Raw genomic sequence first — 19,225 nt, 5'->3', positions numbered from 1 at the left:
ATGCAACATCCATAACAAAGTTTGCCTTAGATGAAAACAAGAACTCACATATGAGAAGTGGGAGGGTGTTATAGAGATTATTTGCAGCAATATTAGTAATATTAGTGAGCTGCTACTGAGTATTGAAAACACACTTCACTATCCCTGAGTATTAGATGGAACAACGTTAGAATTTGGACAAGTGAGCTTGTGCATTCAGACATCTAGACAATGGGGGAATAACAGAGCTGAAATTGTACCAAACATTCAAAGCTGTTCTGAACAGGGGGCTCCCAAAAGTCTTAAAATGCCCCTACATTCATCTCTCTAGCTCACTCCTTCATGACCCTCTCAGATCTGAATCCTGGATAGTGAAACCATGTCCTCCTGCTTGAAAAGTGTGACAATACTTGAATGGACATAGATCTGAGTGCACAATCCCATTAATCAAGCCTTTTAGCCTCAATAAAAGATACGGAGAAGTGCTACACATTTATTGTTACAAATGAAGCCACCTTGTTGATGTGCACGTGCTTCATCTGTTTTGGTTGTGTGTGTTTAATATGGGCACTACTTCTGCAAGGGTTGGACCTGTTCTCTTTGTGAGTGAACCATAAACTGCAGATGCAGGTCGGGTACCTATGTGTTGTGGTAGCACAGCTTGCACTACATCTGGCCATGATGTACGCCTGGTGGGTTCGACAGCGAGTGTGTGTCTGACCCTTTGCTGTTCTTTTCTGTGTGAAACTTGCACTACAGTGCAGCCCATATTCTCTTTCGGGTTTTTTTTGCCAAAATCACTGCGCATTTTACAGCTTTTTATTGGTCTATAATCTGTTTACCGGCATTCCAAGCGCGCGCCCGTGCGCGAGATTAGTGATTAAAGGGCTGGGTAGCGACTGGCCGGGGGCACTCCTCCCTGGACTCCTGTGGGCATCAGCGAGCGGACAGACACCTGAAGCAGGGAGTCGGTCTCTGGGCTTCACACACTCTGCTCGGGTGAAGAGCGCGCCGCAGCACAGACATGGAGAAGTCCCGGCAGGTGTGGGACAACCCACTGCAGTTCGTCTTCGCCTGCATCTCCTACGCCGTGGGGCTGGGCAACGTGTGGCGGTTCCCGTACCTGTGTCAGATGTACGGGGGAGGTAGGTGCAGGCGGGCTGTTTACAGGTGGTTGTGCCACGTTGCAGCCTTGTGGGCCCCGGTCTGAGGCCGCACTGGAAGTGAGTGAGGCAATAAGTGGAAACGTTCAAGAAACCTTTGGAACTGTGTCTATAACTCTCTCTTAGTGCAGGTATTATTGAGATGCAGTCTTCCTCCACTTACGTCATCCTGACAGGACTATCATATCTGCAGAGTTGATAAGGGTGTTTTCATTTCCCAGATTTGTCCTTTCAACACAGTCTCCTCTTCGAAGAGTTATTGCTGTACAGGCAGTGGCGTCTCACATGTAGCCTTCAAACCGGGGCCATTACAGTTCAAGCAAATATATATTCGACCAATTAGTTACATTCTGTTGAATAATCACTTTAAGACTGAGGTTTGTGGTTACACACTGAAATGAAAGTGATGCTTTTTGATGGCTTCATATTTTTGGCTTTCATGATTTAATGTCACAAGTTGAGGTGATGAAAGTAAAGTAAATAAGAAAAATTGTTGCAACAAAATGGACTTAGCTACCAGTAGTGCAGTGGGTGCAGGGGCACCAGGGTCAGAGGCAGGAAGGGCCCATTGATCCCTGTTTATTGCTATGTTTGACCATGAGCCAGCAATGCGGGGACCATGTTTAATTCGCGCAACAGGACCCATGTCCCCCTAACCATGCCACTGGAAACATGCATGTATGAGAATGTTGTCTTTGCCAGTTTCATAATTTCATTAGGTTTAGAACTTTCGTCATTAAAGAATCCTGTGTGAACTCGGCATTTGGATTTTATTAGCTATTCTGTTGTCCGCTGTATTGTATACAATTCTGTTCTGTACCCCACTTGTTAAAAGGTAATACATTGTATTGTAGCATCATCAAGGGAGCACCGAGAAAAATAAAATACCCCCCACTTTGACGCATAATTAGCAATAAATGCACGGGTAAAGTGAGGAATCCCAACCCTTCCTATGAAGTGTCATGGGAATTGTACCCCTGGGGAACATTTGCAGAATATGATGCAAAATGTTGACTTTAAAGGAATTTGGCCAAAAACTATACATTTACCTGTATTGAGCTACTTCTCTCATTCATCCTTTCTATCTTCTTTCTTTTTGTGCTTCTTTCTTTTCTTTTCTATATTTTTTTTGTTTTGTGTATTCCATTCCTTCTTTCCATCTTTGTTTCCTTCTGTCTATTCTTCTCACATTCCATAAAACCTTTTTTCTCGCTTTCTAGCCTTCTTTATATCCGTTTATTCTTATGTTGCTCCTGCCTTCCATTCTTTCACAACTTCTTTGCATCTTTTCTTTTTGTATTCCTTCCATTCACTACTTCTTTCTCTTCTTTCCGTCAATCACCCATCCTTTCATCTCACATTTCTTTCATTATATTTTTCGGCTTTCCTTTTTTTTTCCTTTTTCTTTTTTTAGGTCTTTGCCTTTCCTTTCTTCTTTCCACCCTTTATTCTTTATTTTCTTTTCTTTTTCCTTATCTTCTTTTACATCTTTAATTTTTTTTCCTTATTTCCTTTTTTCATCTGCATCCTCTTTCCTTTTTCCTTCCTTCACTATGTGCATTTTACTAGCTTTCCTTTGCGGTGTATCACTCTGTTGGCTTCTACCTTTTTTCTATCTCACTTTAATAGTTTGTCTTTCCCTCTATCACCATTTTAAGCTGCTTTCACGTATTCTTGTGGTCTCCATCTCCCAGTTGTGTTATCATAGTTTATTCTTGTGGAATTTATTAGTTTTAACTTGTGACTTGCGATGATCTGCGAGCCAAAGTAAATGTTAAGAAGGACCATAAAGCAATGCAATCTGTTCCAATAGCACTAAGCTGGTAAAGAGGGTGGTTCACTGCGCCCTTGAGCATCATAGACTGTTACTGGACTCCGAAGGCCATTATCTGACAGGCAGCGCGGTACACCGTTGGGAGTGCATGGTTGGCAATGTTGTATTTGCTGAAATCCTACTTGTGAAGCATTTTGGTGTTGTGCATGAGTGACCAGAGAGCTGCTCATACCTTCTTTCGGGGTGCAGTGCCTACAAGTGTGATGGAGGGAAGCTTGGGGTTGCCCTCGTGAACACGAGAAGATGATTGGCTTGGACAAGATGCGGGAATTGCTTGATTGATGTATGTGTTCCCGTGCTGATGGACTGACTGGATGGACCACGGTCTTGTTTCTGTTTTGTTGGCTTGTAGGTTCTACCGGAAAAATCCATAAATTTGGTATTATAAAAAAAAGAAGTGTGATGGAGCAGGAGGTGTGGGAGGCAGGTGTGCTAAGGGAGGACGAAAAGTGAAAGAGAAAGCGTCTAGGTGTCGGGAATGCAAGGACCTTCTTGCCCTATTATGGAAGGGGCCGGCAGCGCAAGAAGGGCTGGGGCTGATGCTACTCAGCCCATCCCGAAGGCTGTGAGGTATCTAAAGTATGGTATCAAGAGTAATAAAAATAACAACTCTCTATCTACCTTTTGATCCCAACAACCATTGTAGTAACTCATGTTTCTCCCACTAATGATCACACGTAACTCCTATCACCGCAGGAATGTCTGACATAATATCGATAGACAGAATATCTACATACAAATATATCGTCACAAAAATATCGACATCAAAAATATCGGAGTTATATCTTCATAAAGGTAAGTACAAAAATATTGGAAAATAAATATCGTGGTACAAAAATATCGAAATTAAAAATATCGTTTTTTTTAATGTATTAATAATAATGTAAAAATAATTTAAAAATACATATAATTTTACAAATATTAAATAAAAACATTAAAACATATTTAAAAAATAATAACTAATACATATACATTTAAAATAAATTAAAAAGTGTACATATAAATTAATATATATACTTACTCCACATATTGCAACAGTAGTAAAAGCGTTGGATAGCATAGGGGTTTAAATTACTATTCCCACTCCAGAGGGTGCAACAGTAGGGAAAGCGTTGGATAGCGTAGGGGTAAAAATGACTATTCCCACACCAGAGGGTGCAACAGTAGGGAAAGCATTGGATAGCGTAGGGGTAACAATTACTATTCCTACACTAGAGGGTGCAACAGTAGGGAAAGCGTTGGATAGCGTAGGGGTAAAAATTACTATTCCCACACCAGAGGGTGCAACAGTAGGGAAAGCGTTGGATAGCGTAGGGGTAAAAATTACTATTCCTACTCCAGAGGGTGCAACAGTAGGGAAAACGTTGGATAGCGTAGGGGTTTAAATTACTATTCCCACTCCAGAGGGTGCAACAGTAGGGAAAGCGTTGGATAGCGTAGGGGTTTAAATTACTATTCCCACTCCAGAGGGTGCAACAGTAGGGAAAGCGTTGGATAGCGTAGGGGTTTAAATTCTTATTCCCACTCCAGAGGGTGCAACAGTAGGGAAAGCGTTGGATAGCGTAGGGGTAAAAATTACTATTCCCACTCCAGAGGGTGCAACAGTAGGGAAATCGTTGGATAGCGTAGTGGTAAAAATTACTATTCCCACTACAGAGGGTGCAACAGTAGGGAAAGCGTTGGATACTGAGGGGTAAAAATTACTATTCCCACTCCAGAGGGTGCAACAGTAGGGAAAGCGTTGGATAGCATAGGGGTAAAAATTACTATTCCCACTCCAGAGGGTGCAACAGTAGGGAAAGCGTTGGATAGCGTAGGGGTAAAAATTACTATTCCCACTCCAGAGGGTGCAACAGTAGGGAAAGCGTTGGATAGCGTAGGGGGAAAATTACTGTTCCCACTCCAGAGGGTGCAACAGTAGGGAAAGCGTTGGATAGCGTAGGGGTACAAATTACTATTCCCACTCCAGAGGGTGCAACAGTAGGGAAAGCATTGGATAGCGTAGGGGTTTAAATTACTATTCCCACTCCAGAGGGTCCAACAGTAGGGAAAGCATTGGATAGCATAGGGGTATAAATTACTTCACACATTACTCCCCCTTTAACACACAACACAGTACACATACAAAAAACTCAATTAATATAAATATCAAATAAGCAATTATTAACTATCAGTTTTAGTAAATTGATGTAATTTTATTAGAACTAATTAACACATATTAATTACAAATTAATTAACAATAAATACCAGTACATAAATACAATCTCTTTAATTAATTACATTTTATTATATGACACCCTATTACCCTATAAACACAAAACCCACTACACATAAATAAATCATATCATTTAATCACTTAATAATTATGATTTAACAATTAATTATTATTTAACAATAACAAAAATGTAAATATATTAGCACATCAACTCTAATTAATTTAATTAAATAATTAACATGATTTAAGTACTAATTAATTATTAATTAACAATAACAAAAAATTACATATATTAGCACATCAACTCTAATTATTGTAATTAACTAATTAATATTATTTAATTACCAATTAATTATTAATTACCAATAACAAATAATTCTATTTATTTGCACAATAACTCTAATTAATGTAATTAACTAATTAATATTAATTAATTACCAATGTTGTATTTGCTGAAATCCTACTTGTGAAGCATTTTGGTGTTGTGCATGAGTGACCAGAGAGCTGCTCATACCTTCTTTCGGGGTGCAGTGCCTACAAGTGTGATGGAGGGAAGCTTGGGGTTGCCCTCGTGAACACGAGAAGATGATTGGCTTGGACAAGATGCGGGAATTGCTTGATTGATGTATGTGTTCCCGTGCTGATGGACTGACTGGATGGACCACGGTCTTGTTTCTGTTTTGTTGGCTTGTAGGTTCTACCGGAAAAATCCATAAATTTGGTATTATAAAAAAAGAAGTGTGATGGAGCAGGAGGTGTGGGAGGCAGGTGTGCTAAGGGAGGACGAAAAGTGAAAGAGAAAGCGTCTAGGTGTCGGGAATGCAAGGACCTTCTTGCCCTATTATGGAAGGGGCCGGCAGCGCAAGAAGGGCTGGGGCTGATGCTACCCGGCCCATCCCGAGGCTGTGAGGTATCTAAAGTATGGTATCAAGAGTAATAAAAATAACAACTCTCTATCTACCTTTTGATCCCAACAACCATTGTAGTAACTCATGTTTCTCCCACTAATGATCACACGTAACTCCTATCACCGCAGGAATGTCTGACATAATATCGATAGACAGAATATCTACATACAAATATATCGTCACAAAAATATCGACATCAAAAATATCGGAGTTATATCTTCATAAAGGTAAGTACAAAAATATCGGAAAATAAATATCGTAGTACAAAAATATCGAAATTAAAAATATCGTTTTTTTTAATGTATTAATAATAATGTAAAAATAATTTAAAAATACATATAATTTTACAAATATTAAATAAAAACATTAAAACATATTTAAAAAATAATAACTAATAAATATACATTTAAAATAAATTAAAAAGTGTACATATAAATTAATATATATACTTACTCCACATATTGCAACAGTAGTAAAAGCGTTGGATAGCATAGGGGTTTAAATTACTATTCCCACTCCAGAGGGTGCAACAGTAGGGAAAGCGTTGGATAGCGTAGGGGTAAAAATGACTATTCCCACACCAGAGGGTGCAACAGTAGGGAAAGCATTGGATAGCGTAGGGGTAACAATTACTATTCCTACACTAGAGGGTGCAACAGTAGGGAAAGCGTTGGATAGCGTAGGGGTAAAAATTACTATTCCCACACCAGAGGGTGCAACAGTAGGGAAAGCGTTGGATAGCGTAGGGGTAAAAATTACTATTCCTACTCCAGAGGGTGCAACAGTAGGGAAAACGTTGGATAGCGTAGGGGTTTAAATTACTATTCCCACTCCAGAGGGTGCAACAGTAGGGAAAGCGTTGGATAGCATAGGGGTTTAAATTACTATTCCCACTCCAGAGGGTGCAACAGTAGGGAAAGCGTTGGATAGCGTAGGGGTTTAAATTCTTATTCCCACTCCAGAGGGTGCAACAGTAGGGAAAGCGTTGGATAGCGTAGGGGTAAAAATTACTATTCCCACTCCAGAGGGTGCAACAGTAGGGAAATCGTTGGATAGCGTAGTGGTAAAAATTACTATTCCCACTACAGAGGGTGCAACAGTAGGGAAAGCGTTGGATACTGAGGGGTAAAAATTACTATTCCCACTCCAGAGGGTGCAACAGTAGGGAAAGCGTTGGATAGCATAGGGGTAAAAATTACTATTCCCACTCCAGAGGGTGCAACAGTAGGGAAAGCGTTGGATAGCGTAGGGGTAAAAATTACTATTCCCACTCCAGAGGGTGCAACAGTAGGGAAAGCGTTGGATAACATAGGGGGAAAAATTACTGTTCCCACTCCAGAGGGTGCAACAGTAGGGAAAGCGTTGGATAGCGTAGGGGTACAAATTACTATTCCCACTCCAGAGGGTGCAACAGTAGGGAAAGCATTGGATAGCGTAGGGGTTTAAATTACTATTCCCACTCCAGAGGGTGCAACAGTAGGGAAAGCATTGGATAGCATAGGGGTATAAATTACTTCACACATTACTCCCCCTTTAACACACAACACAGTACACATACAAAAAAACTCAATTAATATAAATATCAAATAAGCAATTAATAACTATCAGTTTTAGTAAATTGATGTAATTTTATTAGAACTAATTAACACATATTAATTACAAATTAATTAACAATAAATACCAGTACATAAATACAATCTCTTTAATTAATTACATTTTATTATATGACACCCTATTACCCTATAAACACAAAACCCACTACACATAAATAAATCATATCATTTAATCACTTAATAATTATGATTTAACAATTAATTATTATTTAACAATAACAAAAATGTAAATATATTAGCACATCAACTCTAATTAATTTAATTAAATAATTAACATGATTTAAGTACTAATTAATTATTAATTAACAATAACAAAAAATTACATATATTAGCACATCAACTCTAATTATTGTAATTAACTAATTAATATTATTTAATTACCAATTAATTATTAATTACCAATAACAAATAATTCTATTTATTTGCACAATAACTCTAATTAATGTAATTAACTAATTAATATTAATTAATTACCAATTAATTATTAATTAACAATAACAAAAAATAAATATATTAGCACATTAACTCTAATTAATTTAATTAACCAATTAATATTAATTAATTACCAATTAATTATTATTTTAAAAGATTTTTAAAAATATAATAATTAATTAATTATTAATAAATTACCTCCCACCCTATTCCCCTATAAACCCACAACCCGCTCTGATACTAAAACGCAAAATGTAAACAAAATTACTAATTTTCAAACATACATTTAATAACATATTTAACAAACATATAAACAACATAATAAAATACATAACACTAAACATAATTTCGATATTACTAAATTTCGATATTAGTAACATACATACCATAAAAATGATATTCTGTCTGTCGATATTTTGGACATTCTATACCATCGAAATTAAAACATCGATATTATTGTATATCGATATTTACATTTCGATATTTTGTCTCTACCTCTACCCAGCATACAATATAATCTGAAAACTTGGTTGTTCAACTTGTAACTTTTTCCTCCTCTTCTCTTTCCTCCCAGGCTGGCGCCGGGAAACCCCTCGGGGTAGCTGTGCGCTTTATAAACTCAAATAACATAAAAAATAATATACAATACAATCTTACTGGATGGTCTGTGATATAAGAAATGCATTTTTGGGGGTAAGAAGCCTGAAAGGGAAGCCACTCATCACCAACCTTGTCCTTTCCTGTAAACATTTTCTAGTAATTCTGGGGGCAGGTGACACGAGTCAGCGTTGTCTCTGCATTACCGTGTTAAAAAGACAGACATAGGCAGATATAGGAGGAGTTCCCAAGCACCCAACATCCTATCAGCCTTATTAGCGAGCCAGGATGGCTAGGGACAGGTGGATGCTTTTAAGCGTCTGGGCAGTTCACTTATGGATAGGTGAGCAAGTGGGGTTAGCGGTAGGTACGGATGGATGATACTGAAATGACTTCGTTGATTGTGGTTGGATAGATGGTTTTGAATCTATGGTAAAATGGATAAATGGATGGCACGATTAGATGTGTGGGTTGCCATGCTCTGGGAATGATGAATGAATGGCGTCTGAGTAGATGGATGGTAAGGTGGGAATAGCCAACTGCAGGTAATTGAATGGGTGGATGGGTGGGTGATGAATGGATGGATGATTTGGGTGGGTGGGCAAACATACAGATGTACAGAAGTGTTGAGTGCAGTTCAAAATACAGGCTATGCACAAGGACAGGCAATACAAACTGATGGATTAATTAGTTGTTATCTAGGAAAACTGATGTACAAATGTCAAAAACGTTGCTGGACAGAATAGTCATTCATCAAGAGTACACATTTCACCTCACCTTGGAGGTAATGGATTTGCACAGGGGTTTCCATATTTACTAAGCATGGGCGAATTTTGTGAATTCGCGATCCGCGGATTTGCGAATTTGCAATCCGTAAAATTCGCAAATTCGTGCAAATTTGTGGATTTTTATATTTTTGCGTGTTCGCGAGGCGCTTTGTGTGTTTGCGGGTGTTTGCGGGGCGCTTTGCGTGTTCAAGTTTTTTTTTTTTTGCCTGGTTAATCACTGCCACCCTCTCGTTTTTTATGCCCTTCTGCCCTCTGTACCACTTGTTTCTGTGCCCTTCTGCCCTCTGCCCCACTCATTTTTTGTCCCCTTTTACCCTCTGTCCCACTTTTGTGCCCTTCTGCCCTCAGCCCCACTTAGAATGGTGCCGGCAAGCTGCCAGCGCCATTCTAAAATAGCTACATAGAGCTTCAACAGGAAGCACTAATAGATAAAGTGAAGCAGGTGCTCGAGTTGAAGGTCAAATTAAGTTACACAATCATTAATCACCCCAAGTTTGGGGTGATTAATGATTGTGTAACTGAATTTGAGCTTCAACTCGAGCACCTGCTTTACTTTATCTATTAGAGCTTCCTGTTGAAGCTGACTTTTGTAACTATTTTAGAATGGCTCTGACAGCTTGCCGGCGCCATTCTAAAAGAGTTACAAAAGTCAGCTTGAACTTTTGACCCAATCCGTTCCACTTGCGGATTTTGCGGGAAATTCGCGAATCTCGCGGATTGCGAATTTACCGAAAATCCGCAAAATCCGCGAGCGGAACGGATTTTCCACCCATGCTTATTATTTACCCTTTACCCTGTCTGAATGCATGTGCGCTCAGTATGGTATTCATAACTTTTATCATCATCCCACCATTTTCCATAGTGTTGTTGTGCAACAACACCTAGCTTCTCTGTACCTAGAAAACATACTGTGCACGCACTAACACACAACTCAAATAATAGGGTAAGTATGTCCAACAGACCACATAATGTTTCAATGAGATGAAGTGAGAGCCTGTGCTATTAAAAAGTTTGTTGAGAGTTATTTTTCTGTTGACTACATGAGCGAGTTTCATAGATTCACAGAAAGTGGTGTTGGAAAATGCAACAGGTCCACTTCTCATCTTTGTATTTCGGCACTTAGTTTATTTTCTTTTTTAATGCAAATTAAGCTCTCAAGCTGGACAGTAACACAATGGCGGACTCAGAGAGTCTTTAGTTTGAAAATAGAGGAGTATAATGGAAAAGAGCCCAGGATTACCCTCTCACAAAGACTAGTAGGCAATATCTTTGGGCACTAACCACTTGGGACTGGTGAACACCATAAGTGTGGTTATGATACCTACATTGGCGGTGTCTGTGTAAACACTTTACTCAATAGTAAGAATTGTTATACTATTTGTAGAAAAAAATATGTTTATAGATGTTGCCCCAAAATCAATCGTGGTACATCACCAACATCATCGCTGAACCATGGCATACACATAGGGGTTCTATAGTTGGATGACATTTCAATTTTTTTACAGAATGTGAATGCTCAGGAGATCTTCTCTCAACTAGAATATTAGTTTGATCAGTAATACATGCATTTTTCGTTTTTATGAACCGAGCATGGAAGTCAAATATTTACTTCCATTTCTTCCTTGTTTGAGTTGTTTATGTGCAAGTCCTAGGCAAACTCTAATAGGCTATCTCTGCTTAGGGGGGGAGACAAGGATAATGTTATGGAGTCTTTGGATAGCCTCTGCAGAATGACTCTGTCCAGCACCTTAGCAATAGCACATGTACACATCTCTGGCTGCACTCCATCCTCTATCTCCCAGGAATATTTCTCACTAGACATAGAGAGTAATACTTTTCTAGGGATGGTTGTGATAATACCCATCTGATGCTACATTTCTGACCTACCTATTGCCAAACTTATCTAAAAGATCTCCACTCTACAGATTATGTTCATCCTTGCCAAGATTGTTAATGTGCTGGATGTTCACCAATCATGTTCTCAGCAGGGCCAGCTCGACAGCAGCTAACTCAGACCCTGTGCAAACTAGAGTAGCCACATTTATGCCTTTTAAGGTAACAGCTATAGACAAAGTAGTGCTTCTCAATACAATAGCTCAGTATTATGGTTTTAGAATGCCACAAATGCAGTGTTTGTGTCTGTGTATGCAGCAGTGACGAAATTTGGTGGGTATGGGGGTTTTCAAAGACCAGTAAATGGATAGATAAACATTGAAAAATGTCAGATCTGTTGTTGAATTTGCCATTGAAAAGTTTCATTTCCAATTTGGGTGGTGTTGGATCCTACAAGGGAGACGAGGAATTAAATCAGTTCAGATCATTATAATGTATGGAGTCCATCTGGTTAGTATTCTGTCATACCACAATTCGCTAATGACAGCATGTTTCTCAGAGAAAGAGGCAGACATTAAAGACATTATAACTGAACACACATGATTGTTAATAGTTTAGAAACAGCACCATCAGCATTTTCCAAGGCAACCCGGTTTATTATATGGTGTAGTTGTGCGACCTCACTGTGTAATTAACTCACAAACCTGTCTTGGGTCCAGTCAGACTTGTTTGTAAAACCTTAGCTCAACCCTGGGTGGCTGTGGCTTGGAGCAATCAAGCTTTAACAAAGGAACATGTGCATCGCATTTAGTAGTACAAAAACATTAGAATAAGAAAGAAACAAGAAGCAAAGGAAATCTGACAACAATTTAAAAAATAGGTCTTATTGTCATGTATTTTTAGACACCAAAATGAACAAAATTTACTAGAGGGTTCAGAAAATATAAATTATTAAGCCAACCATGTATCATTGTTTTTTACTCAAAATGCAAATAAGCATTAGCAACTAACAGTTAACAGTTACTTTGAAAACTTTTTGTAAAGTTGTGTTCGGCTACTGCAGCCCGCTTTGGGTGACCAACGCCAGCAAGGAGCAAGTCATATTGGCCAATAAGGCTTAGCAGGACAGTTACCTTGCAGTCAAAGCAGTCTCTAGTTCAGTTCTAGGCTCTGTCGGCAAACTGCCATAAACATCCATGCAGTGGCCCTGCGGCAAGGGATACAGGATGCTGAACATGCTGAGGATGCCGACCTGGTCAAAGGAGATCTTCCTGGGGCCACCCCTTGGTCCACAAACACAGAGGGGTGACTTTGGCCACATAGGTTGATGTGCCTCGAAGTCCAGGTGCAGTCCAGCCAAAAAGTACTTGTCACTGGTCTACTGGTCTCTGGTCACAGCAAAACCAGCAGTTGGCTTCAAAGGCAGCAAGTTTCCATCTTGGGCGACCAAAACCACACTTCAATGACTGTGTTGAGGCTTGGTCTTCCGGGCTGAGCTTCGGTGGCCAGCAGCGAATAAGCGATTGTGGCTGCCAACTCGTTAAGGTGGCTTCTTCATCTTTTGGAACCTTCTAGCTGTAACAGGAAGTCAGCCAACTGACTCTTAGAGCTCACCTCTTTGGTCTGAGACACAGGGGCCGAATTTTCCTTGAGCCGGGCACCACAGGTGCAGTCCTCTCTTAGCTAGCCAGAAGCAGCAGGTGTAGACCAGTCTTTGATGCAGCCTCTCTTTGTCAAGTCCTGGAACCAGCAGGGCAGTCCTTCTTTGGTCCTCTCTCCAGTACAGATGCGATATGTGGTCTGGGTGTCAGGGAACAGCAGGGCAGTCCATATTTATCCCTCTCTCCATTAGAAATGTGATCTGCGGTCTGGTTGCAAGGGGTGTTATTTTTATGCCAACACTTGCCCTTGGGGGATGCAGTAATTATTATCCCACCTGATGACTACTTACTGCAATGCGTGGAACAAAGCTATCCTGGAGTGCAATATTCTGCCCACTACCAAGATGGCAGAACCTTTTGCTTGGTGTGTGGATCTTGTTTGCCCACCCTTGTGGAATGCCTACTTAAGGGCTGCACTCCCACAGGAACTGATTTGACCATAGTTTCTCCCTCTCTGTCCCCAATGCCAACCTGTCTACCACAACAATAAAGCAACTCCTCTAGTGTGTGTCCACCATTTACCCTTAAACCTAGTTTCCCTTTGAAGCTGGCCTTTTGTTCTCACACCCTGTTTGGCTTCCTGCATCTCTTACAACGGCAGGCTTCTATTTCCTGGCAGCCAGTTACTCCCCTCCCCAGACTGGCAAACGCTGTCTAGTGGACAGAATCTGCAAATGACCACTGGAAAACCTGGGCAGCAGAGAGGAAACTTTCTATGGTTGCCTTTTACTCAACAGTTAAGTTAAATTCGATTTGGAGAGATCATGTTGGGTTTAGTGTAACAATACTTTTGATACTTTGGAGCACCAACTTAAGTTGGCCCTTTCAGCAGTAAGCACAGCTGGGTTATCAGTGTGTACTACAATATTTGTCTATGGGGCTTCTAGCTCTTTGAGGGCAAAAATGACAATTAGTTTTTTTACTGTTCGACATATAAAAATACATATCCTTCTTTTAATATACAGCACCCTGACTTAAGGCTCGACATGCCTATCTTAGGGGTGACATATATTTATATATATATATCCACTCTGTACGTCTCAACCGCATTTTTTTCAGTAAGACTCCACACACTGGTTGCTGCTGCAGATCACTTTATTAATCCATCGTCCTCATAACGCGTTTCAGCTTACAAACAAGCCTTGATCACATATTCAGTACTGCCATTGCTAACATGAATGTATAGCCTGGCAATGCCATGTGATTACGTGCCACTCTTGCAAGTGAAAACATACTGCATGACTCGTCTGTCTTCTATCATTACCATAATGGCTTAACACTGTTGTTTTGTGTGTTTTTTGTGCGCACTTTTGTTATTAAAGTTAATTAACTTGCATAAAGTAAAATCATACTAATACCACAACAACTTTTTCTCAATTGTAAAACATTATTAGTTTCATAACATTTGTGAGATCTTATACACAAGCATGTGAACTAGTCCGACAAATAATTAGGGCTGGGCGGAAATTCCGTTACGCCACTTTTCGCGGAATTTTTTAAAAAATGTGTGGAAAACGAGCGCACGTCCTGAGGGCCTGTGTGCCCGGGACAGGGGTCCCTCGTGCCAGGGCAGGCTCCCCGATCTCCCCGGCCTGGCTGGGTTGAGAGGCAGGGACTGGCCCGGGGCCGGGGTTTCGGTCAGGGCCTGGGGTGTGGGAGCGTCCATCCTGCGGTCTGCCTAGTGTCCATATGCCCAGGACAAGGGTTCATGGTGCAGAGCCCCACAGCCCTGCAAGGGCAGGCGGGAGCCCTACTGCTATGGCTCGGCTCGGGGCAGGCAGATGGGAGTCCTTTTGATCCCGGCCATCTGGTCGCACCTTTCCCCTTGGCCATCTGGTCACACACATTGCTTTCCAATGGGGCGACCAGATGGCCGGGCTGCACTGGAAGTCCTGACGAGGGCTCATTTGCCTCCTGGATCCCAGCCAGGGCTCCAGGATTCGGGGGCATCCGGGCCTACGGTCCCCTGAGTCTCTCGGTGCGCACAGGTTCCCAGAAACAGGAGTGGCTTTCCTCTGGATTAGTAGGGGCTGGGTATGCCGGAACACAAACTCCCGGCTGGCGGTTCTTTGCTGGGGACCAGATGATCTATGCCCGGACAATATCTCCCCTCCGTCCAGGGGCTCCCTCCTCCGGCCCACGGCGTGGCAAAGTGCCTGGGATGGGCTCCATGGGTCCCGGGCAGTCCTCCCATGGGCGTCCAGGTCAGAAAGCTCCGGTGGTCCTCTCCATGCCTGAGGCCGAGCCGGGGTCCCTGAGCCCACCTGAACGCGGAGCCCCAGAGCCCTACGTGGGCAGGTGGGAGCCCTACCACAAAGGCTCGGGGCGGGCAGATGAAAGTCCTTTCGGTCCCGGCCATCTGGCTACACCTTTCCCCTTGGCCATCTGGTCACACGCAATGCTTTCCAATGGGGCGACCAGATGGCCGGGCTACCCTGGAAGTCCAGATGAGGGCTCATTTGCCTCCCATATCCCAGCCAGGCCTCCAGGAGGTAGGGTGCCTCCACGCCCTGGATCCCCTCCATCACTCGTTGCCCACGGGTTCCCAGAAAGAGGGGTAGCTTTCCTCCAGATTATTAAAGGCAGGGTATGCCAGAACACCCCTCCCGGGCTGGCGGTTCTCTGCTGGTGACCAGATGGGTTATGCCCGGGCAACACCTCCCAGGCGTCTGGAGTTCCCTCCTCCGGCGGCCCGCGGCATGGCCCAGTGAACGGGACGGGCTCCCTGGGTCCCGGGCAGTCCTCCCCGGGGCATGTGGGCCGAGAGCTCCAGGAGGCCTCCCCGTGCCTGAGGCCCAGCCGGGGTCTCCGAGCCCCAGAGTAGCCTAGGCCCGAGCCCTGCTAGGGCAGGCGGGAGCCCTAATGGAAAGGCTCGGCTCTGGGCAGGCAGATGGGAGTCCTTTTGGTCCTGGCCATCTGGTCGCACCTTTCCCCCCGGCCATCTAGTCATACGCAATGCTTACCAGTAAGGGCGACCAGATAGGCGGGCTGCCCTGATTAGGGCTCATGTGCCTCCCAGATCCGAGCCAGGGCTCCAGGTTGTTGGGCATGTCTGCGCCTAGGGTCCCGTGAGTCTCTCAGTGCACACGGGTTCCCAGAAAGAGGGGTAGCCTTCCTCCAGATTACTAGGGGCAGAGTATGCTGGAACACCCCTCCTGAGCTGGCAGTTTTCTGCCGGGGACCAGATGGGCTATGCCCGGACAACACCTCCGTAGGCGTCCGGGGCTCCCTCCTCCGGCCCACGGTGTGGCAAAGTGCCCGGGATAGACTCCTTGGGTCCTGGGCAGTCCTCCCCCGGGCGTCCGGGCCCGAGAGCTCCGGTGGTCCAACCCGTGCCTGAGGCCCAGCCGGGGTCCCAGAGCCCTTGGGAAGCAGAGCCCGTGAGCCCCGCGTTGGCAGGCGGGAGCCCTACCGCAAAGGCTCGGGCGGGTGGATGAAAGTCCTTTTGGTCGCACCTTTCTCCTCGGCCATCTGGTTGCACGCAATGCTTTCCAATGGAGCAACCAGATAGCAAGGCTGGCCTGGAAGACCCAATGAGGGCTCATTTGCCTCCCGGATCCCAGCCAGGGCTCCAGGAGGTCAGGCGCATCCAGGCCTAGGGTCCCCTGAGTCTCTCGGTGCGCACGGGTTCCCAGAAAGAGGGGTAGCCTTCCTTTGGATTACTATGGACAAGGAAATCTGGGACATCTCTCGGCCTAGCGGTCCTCAGCCGGCAGCTGTACGGCCCAGGATGCTGCTCCAGTCCTGGGTCCGTCCCAGGCCCTGCCACATGGCAGGCTGCCCTGGATGGTGTCTGGCGGGCCCGGGGAGTCTCCCCCCGATGGACTGGGTCCAGGGACCCTGGGGAGGGTGGCCTCTGCAAGCCCGAATGAGGTCCTGCGGGCCCTGCGAGGCTTCCCCTTTGCCTCTGGGCCTGGGTCCAGGGGCTTGCCGGGCCCAGCTTGGGTACTCCAGCCCTGGGCCTGTCTCCCGACCTGCTGCCCCACCAAAGCACGGGACGGGTTCCATCGTGCCCGGGGAGCCTCCCTTTGCTCAGCTGTGTTCAGGGGCTCACTGCGGTGCCGGGGAGGGTGGTCTCCCCACCCCGGTCTCCATCCTCCGTTGCATGGCAGGGTGCCTGGGATGGTGTCCCGCGGGCCTGTGGAGGCTTCCCCTGCACCTCTGGGCAAGGGAGCCCCGCCTGGATCCAGGGGCCCCACCAGGCCCTGGGTCGGGTGCTTGGCCCTGGACCCCTTCCCCCGGCCTGCCGGCCCACCAATGGCCTGGGACGGGGTTCTGTTGTGCCCGGGGAGCCTCCCCTGCTCGGTTGGGTTCAGCACCTCCCAGGGTCCCGGGGGAGGGCGGCCTCCCCCCAGGCTCCGTCCTTGGTCCTGCCGTGTGCTCGGGACGGGGTCTGGTGGGCCCGGGGATGCTTCTCCTGCACCTCTGGACCTAGGAGCCCTGGCTGGGTCAAGGGGCCCAGCTGGGGCGTGGGTCGGGTGCTCTGGCCCTGGGCCCTGTCCCTCAGCCTACCGCTCTGCAAAAGGCCCAGGACGGGGTTCTGTTGTGCCTGGGGAGCCTCCACTTGCTTGGCTGGGTTCAGAAGCTCCGGCCGGGGCCCCTGAGGGCCCCGGGGAGGGTGGCCTACCCATCTCGGGCTCTGACGTCGGTCCTGCTGCGTGGCAGGGTGCCCAGTAGGGTGTCCGCCAGGCCCGGACAGGCTTCCCCTGCGCCTCTGGGCCTGGGAGCCCCGGCTGGGTCATGGGGCCTCACCAGGCCATGGGTCGGGTGCTCCAGCCCTGGGCCCCGTCTCCCAGCCTGCCGCACTGACAAAGGCCCAGGACGGGGTCCCGTTGTTCCCGGGGAGCCTCACCTTGCCCCACCCCAGGCTCTGTCCTCGATCCTTCTGTGTGGCAGGATACCCGAGATGGTGTCCGGCGGGCCCGGAGAGGCTTCCCCTGTGCATCTGGGCCTGGTAGCCCCGGCTAGGTCCAGGGGCCCCGCCGGGCCCGGTTTCGGGTGCTCCAGCCCTGGGCCCCGTCTCCCAGCCTGCTGCACTGACAAAGGCCCAGGACGGGGATCCGTTGTGCCCGGGAAGCCCCCCCCCATGCCCTGGCACCCGCTCACTCTTTTGTTGGGGCACAGAGGGACCTGATGGCTTTCCTTTTGTGTCCCGCCATCTGGTTGCACCTTTCCCCTCGACCATCTAGTCGCACCTATCCCCTCGGCCATCTGGTCGCAGGCAATGCTTCCCTATGGGGTGAGCAGATGGCCGGGCTTCCCTGGAAGTCCCGATGAGGGCTCATTTGCCTCCCCGAATACAGTGAGGGCTCCAGGAGGTCATGTACTTTCGCGCCTTGGGTCCCCCCTGTCATTTATGTGCACGGATTACAAGAAAGGGGGGTTATTTTTCTCTGGATTATTAGGGAGAGGGTCAGTCAGACCTTCGTGAGGTCCGGTGATTCTGAAACAGGGGAAGGCAGAACCCCAGCCCGCCCGCCGGGGTTCCTAATGGCCGGGGTATGCACCTGCCCCTCAGCCCATTCCTGATGGTCCTTTTTCTCCGAGTTTGCTCAGTCAGACATTAGTGAGGTCCGGTGATGCTGAGACGGGGGAAGACAGAACCCGGGCCTGCCTGCCGGGGCCCCCAGGGGCACGTGTACGCACCTGCCTCTAAGCAACTTCACAATGGTCCTTTTTCTCAGAGTTTGCTCGGTCAGACCTTCGTGAGGTCCGGCGATGCTGAGACGGGGGAAGGTAGTACCCGGGCCCGCCAGCCAGGGCCCCTAGAGGCCCGGTTATGCACCAGCCTCTCAGCCCCCTCCCGATGGTACTTTTACTCAAAGTCTTCTTGCCCTGGGAGCAGGCAGTGACGCTAAGCCAGCATACCCTTTGCACAGGGTGGCCTACCAGGCGATGCCCCGTCCGTACTCTGATCGATTGGGCACCCTCGGTCCATTTAGGAATGGACTGCTTGGGCAGCCACGGCTTTTGTTTCAACCTAGGAGCTTCCCCCCTGCATAGACAGTCCGACTTGAGGGCCTGCCGCCTGGTGGGACGCCCTTCACCTTACCCAGCAGCTCGTCCCCCCAGTGGTCTTACCCGAGCGGAAGGGGTCGGGTGGCGCCAGGCCCTTGGATGCTGCTGCCCAGCAGGTATGTAGGACATGCGTGCCACGCCGTCACCCCTCTCTGCCCAGCACATTTCCACAGCAGCTCGGAAA

General features: G+C 46.0%; 1 protein-coding gene across 1 annotated transcript in view; it reads left to right on the top strand.

Annotated features, from left to right (window-relative positions):
* Positions 1–854: 854 nt before the first annotated feature.
* The window catches only part of SLC6A20 (solute carrier family 6 member 20), a 475,678-nt gene continuing 457,307 nt past the window's right edge, over positions 855–19,225 (top strand). The window contains exon 1 of the mRNA XM_086964920.1: positions 855–1,124. Within this exon, the coding sequence (XP_086821046.1) occupies positions 1,004–1,124 (121 nt within the window). The 5' untranslated portion in view covers positions 855–1,003. The remainder of the gene's footprint in view (positions 1,125–19,225) is intronic.

Source organism: Lissotriton vulgaris, chromosome 4_1 (genome assembly GCF_964263255.1).
Source record: "Lissotriton vulgaris chromosome 4_1, aLisVul1.2, whole genome shotgun sequence".
Lineage (NCBI taxonomy): Eukaryota > Metazoa > Chordata > Amphibia > Caudata > Salamandridae > Lissotriton > Lissotriton vulgaris.
The sequence above is the reverse complement of the archived record's forward strand: the minus strand, read 5'-3'. Positions and strand labels throughout refer to the sequence as shown.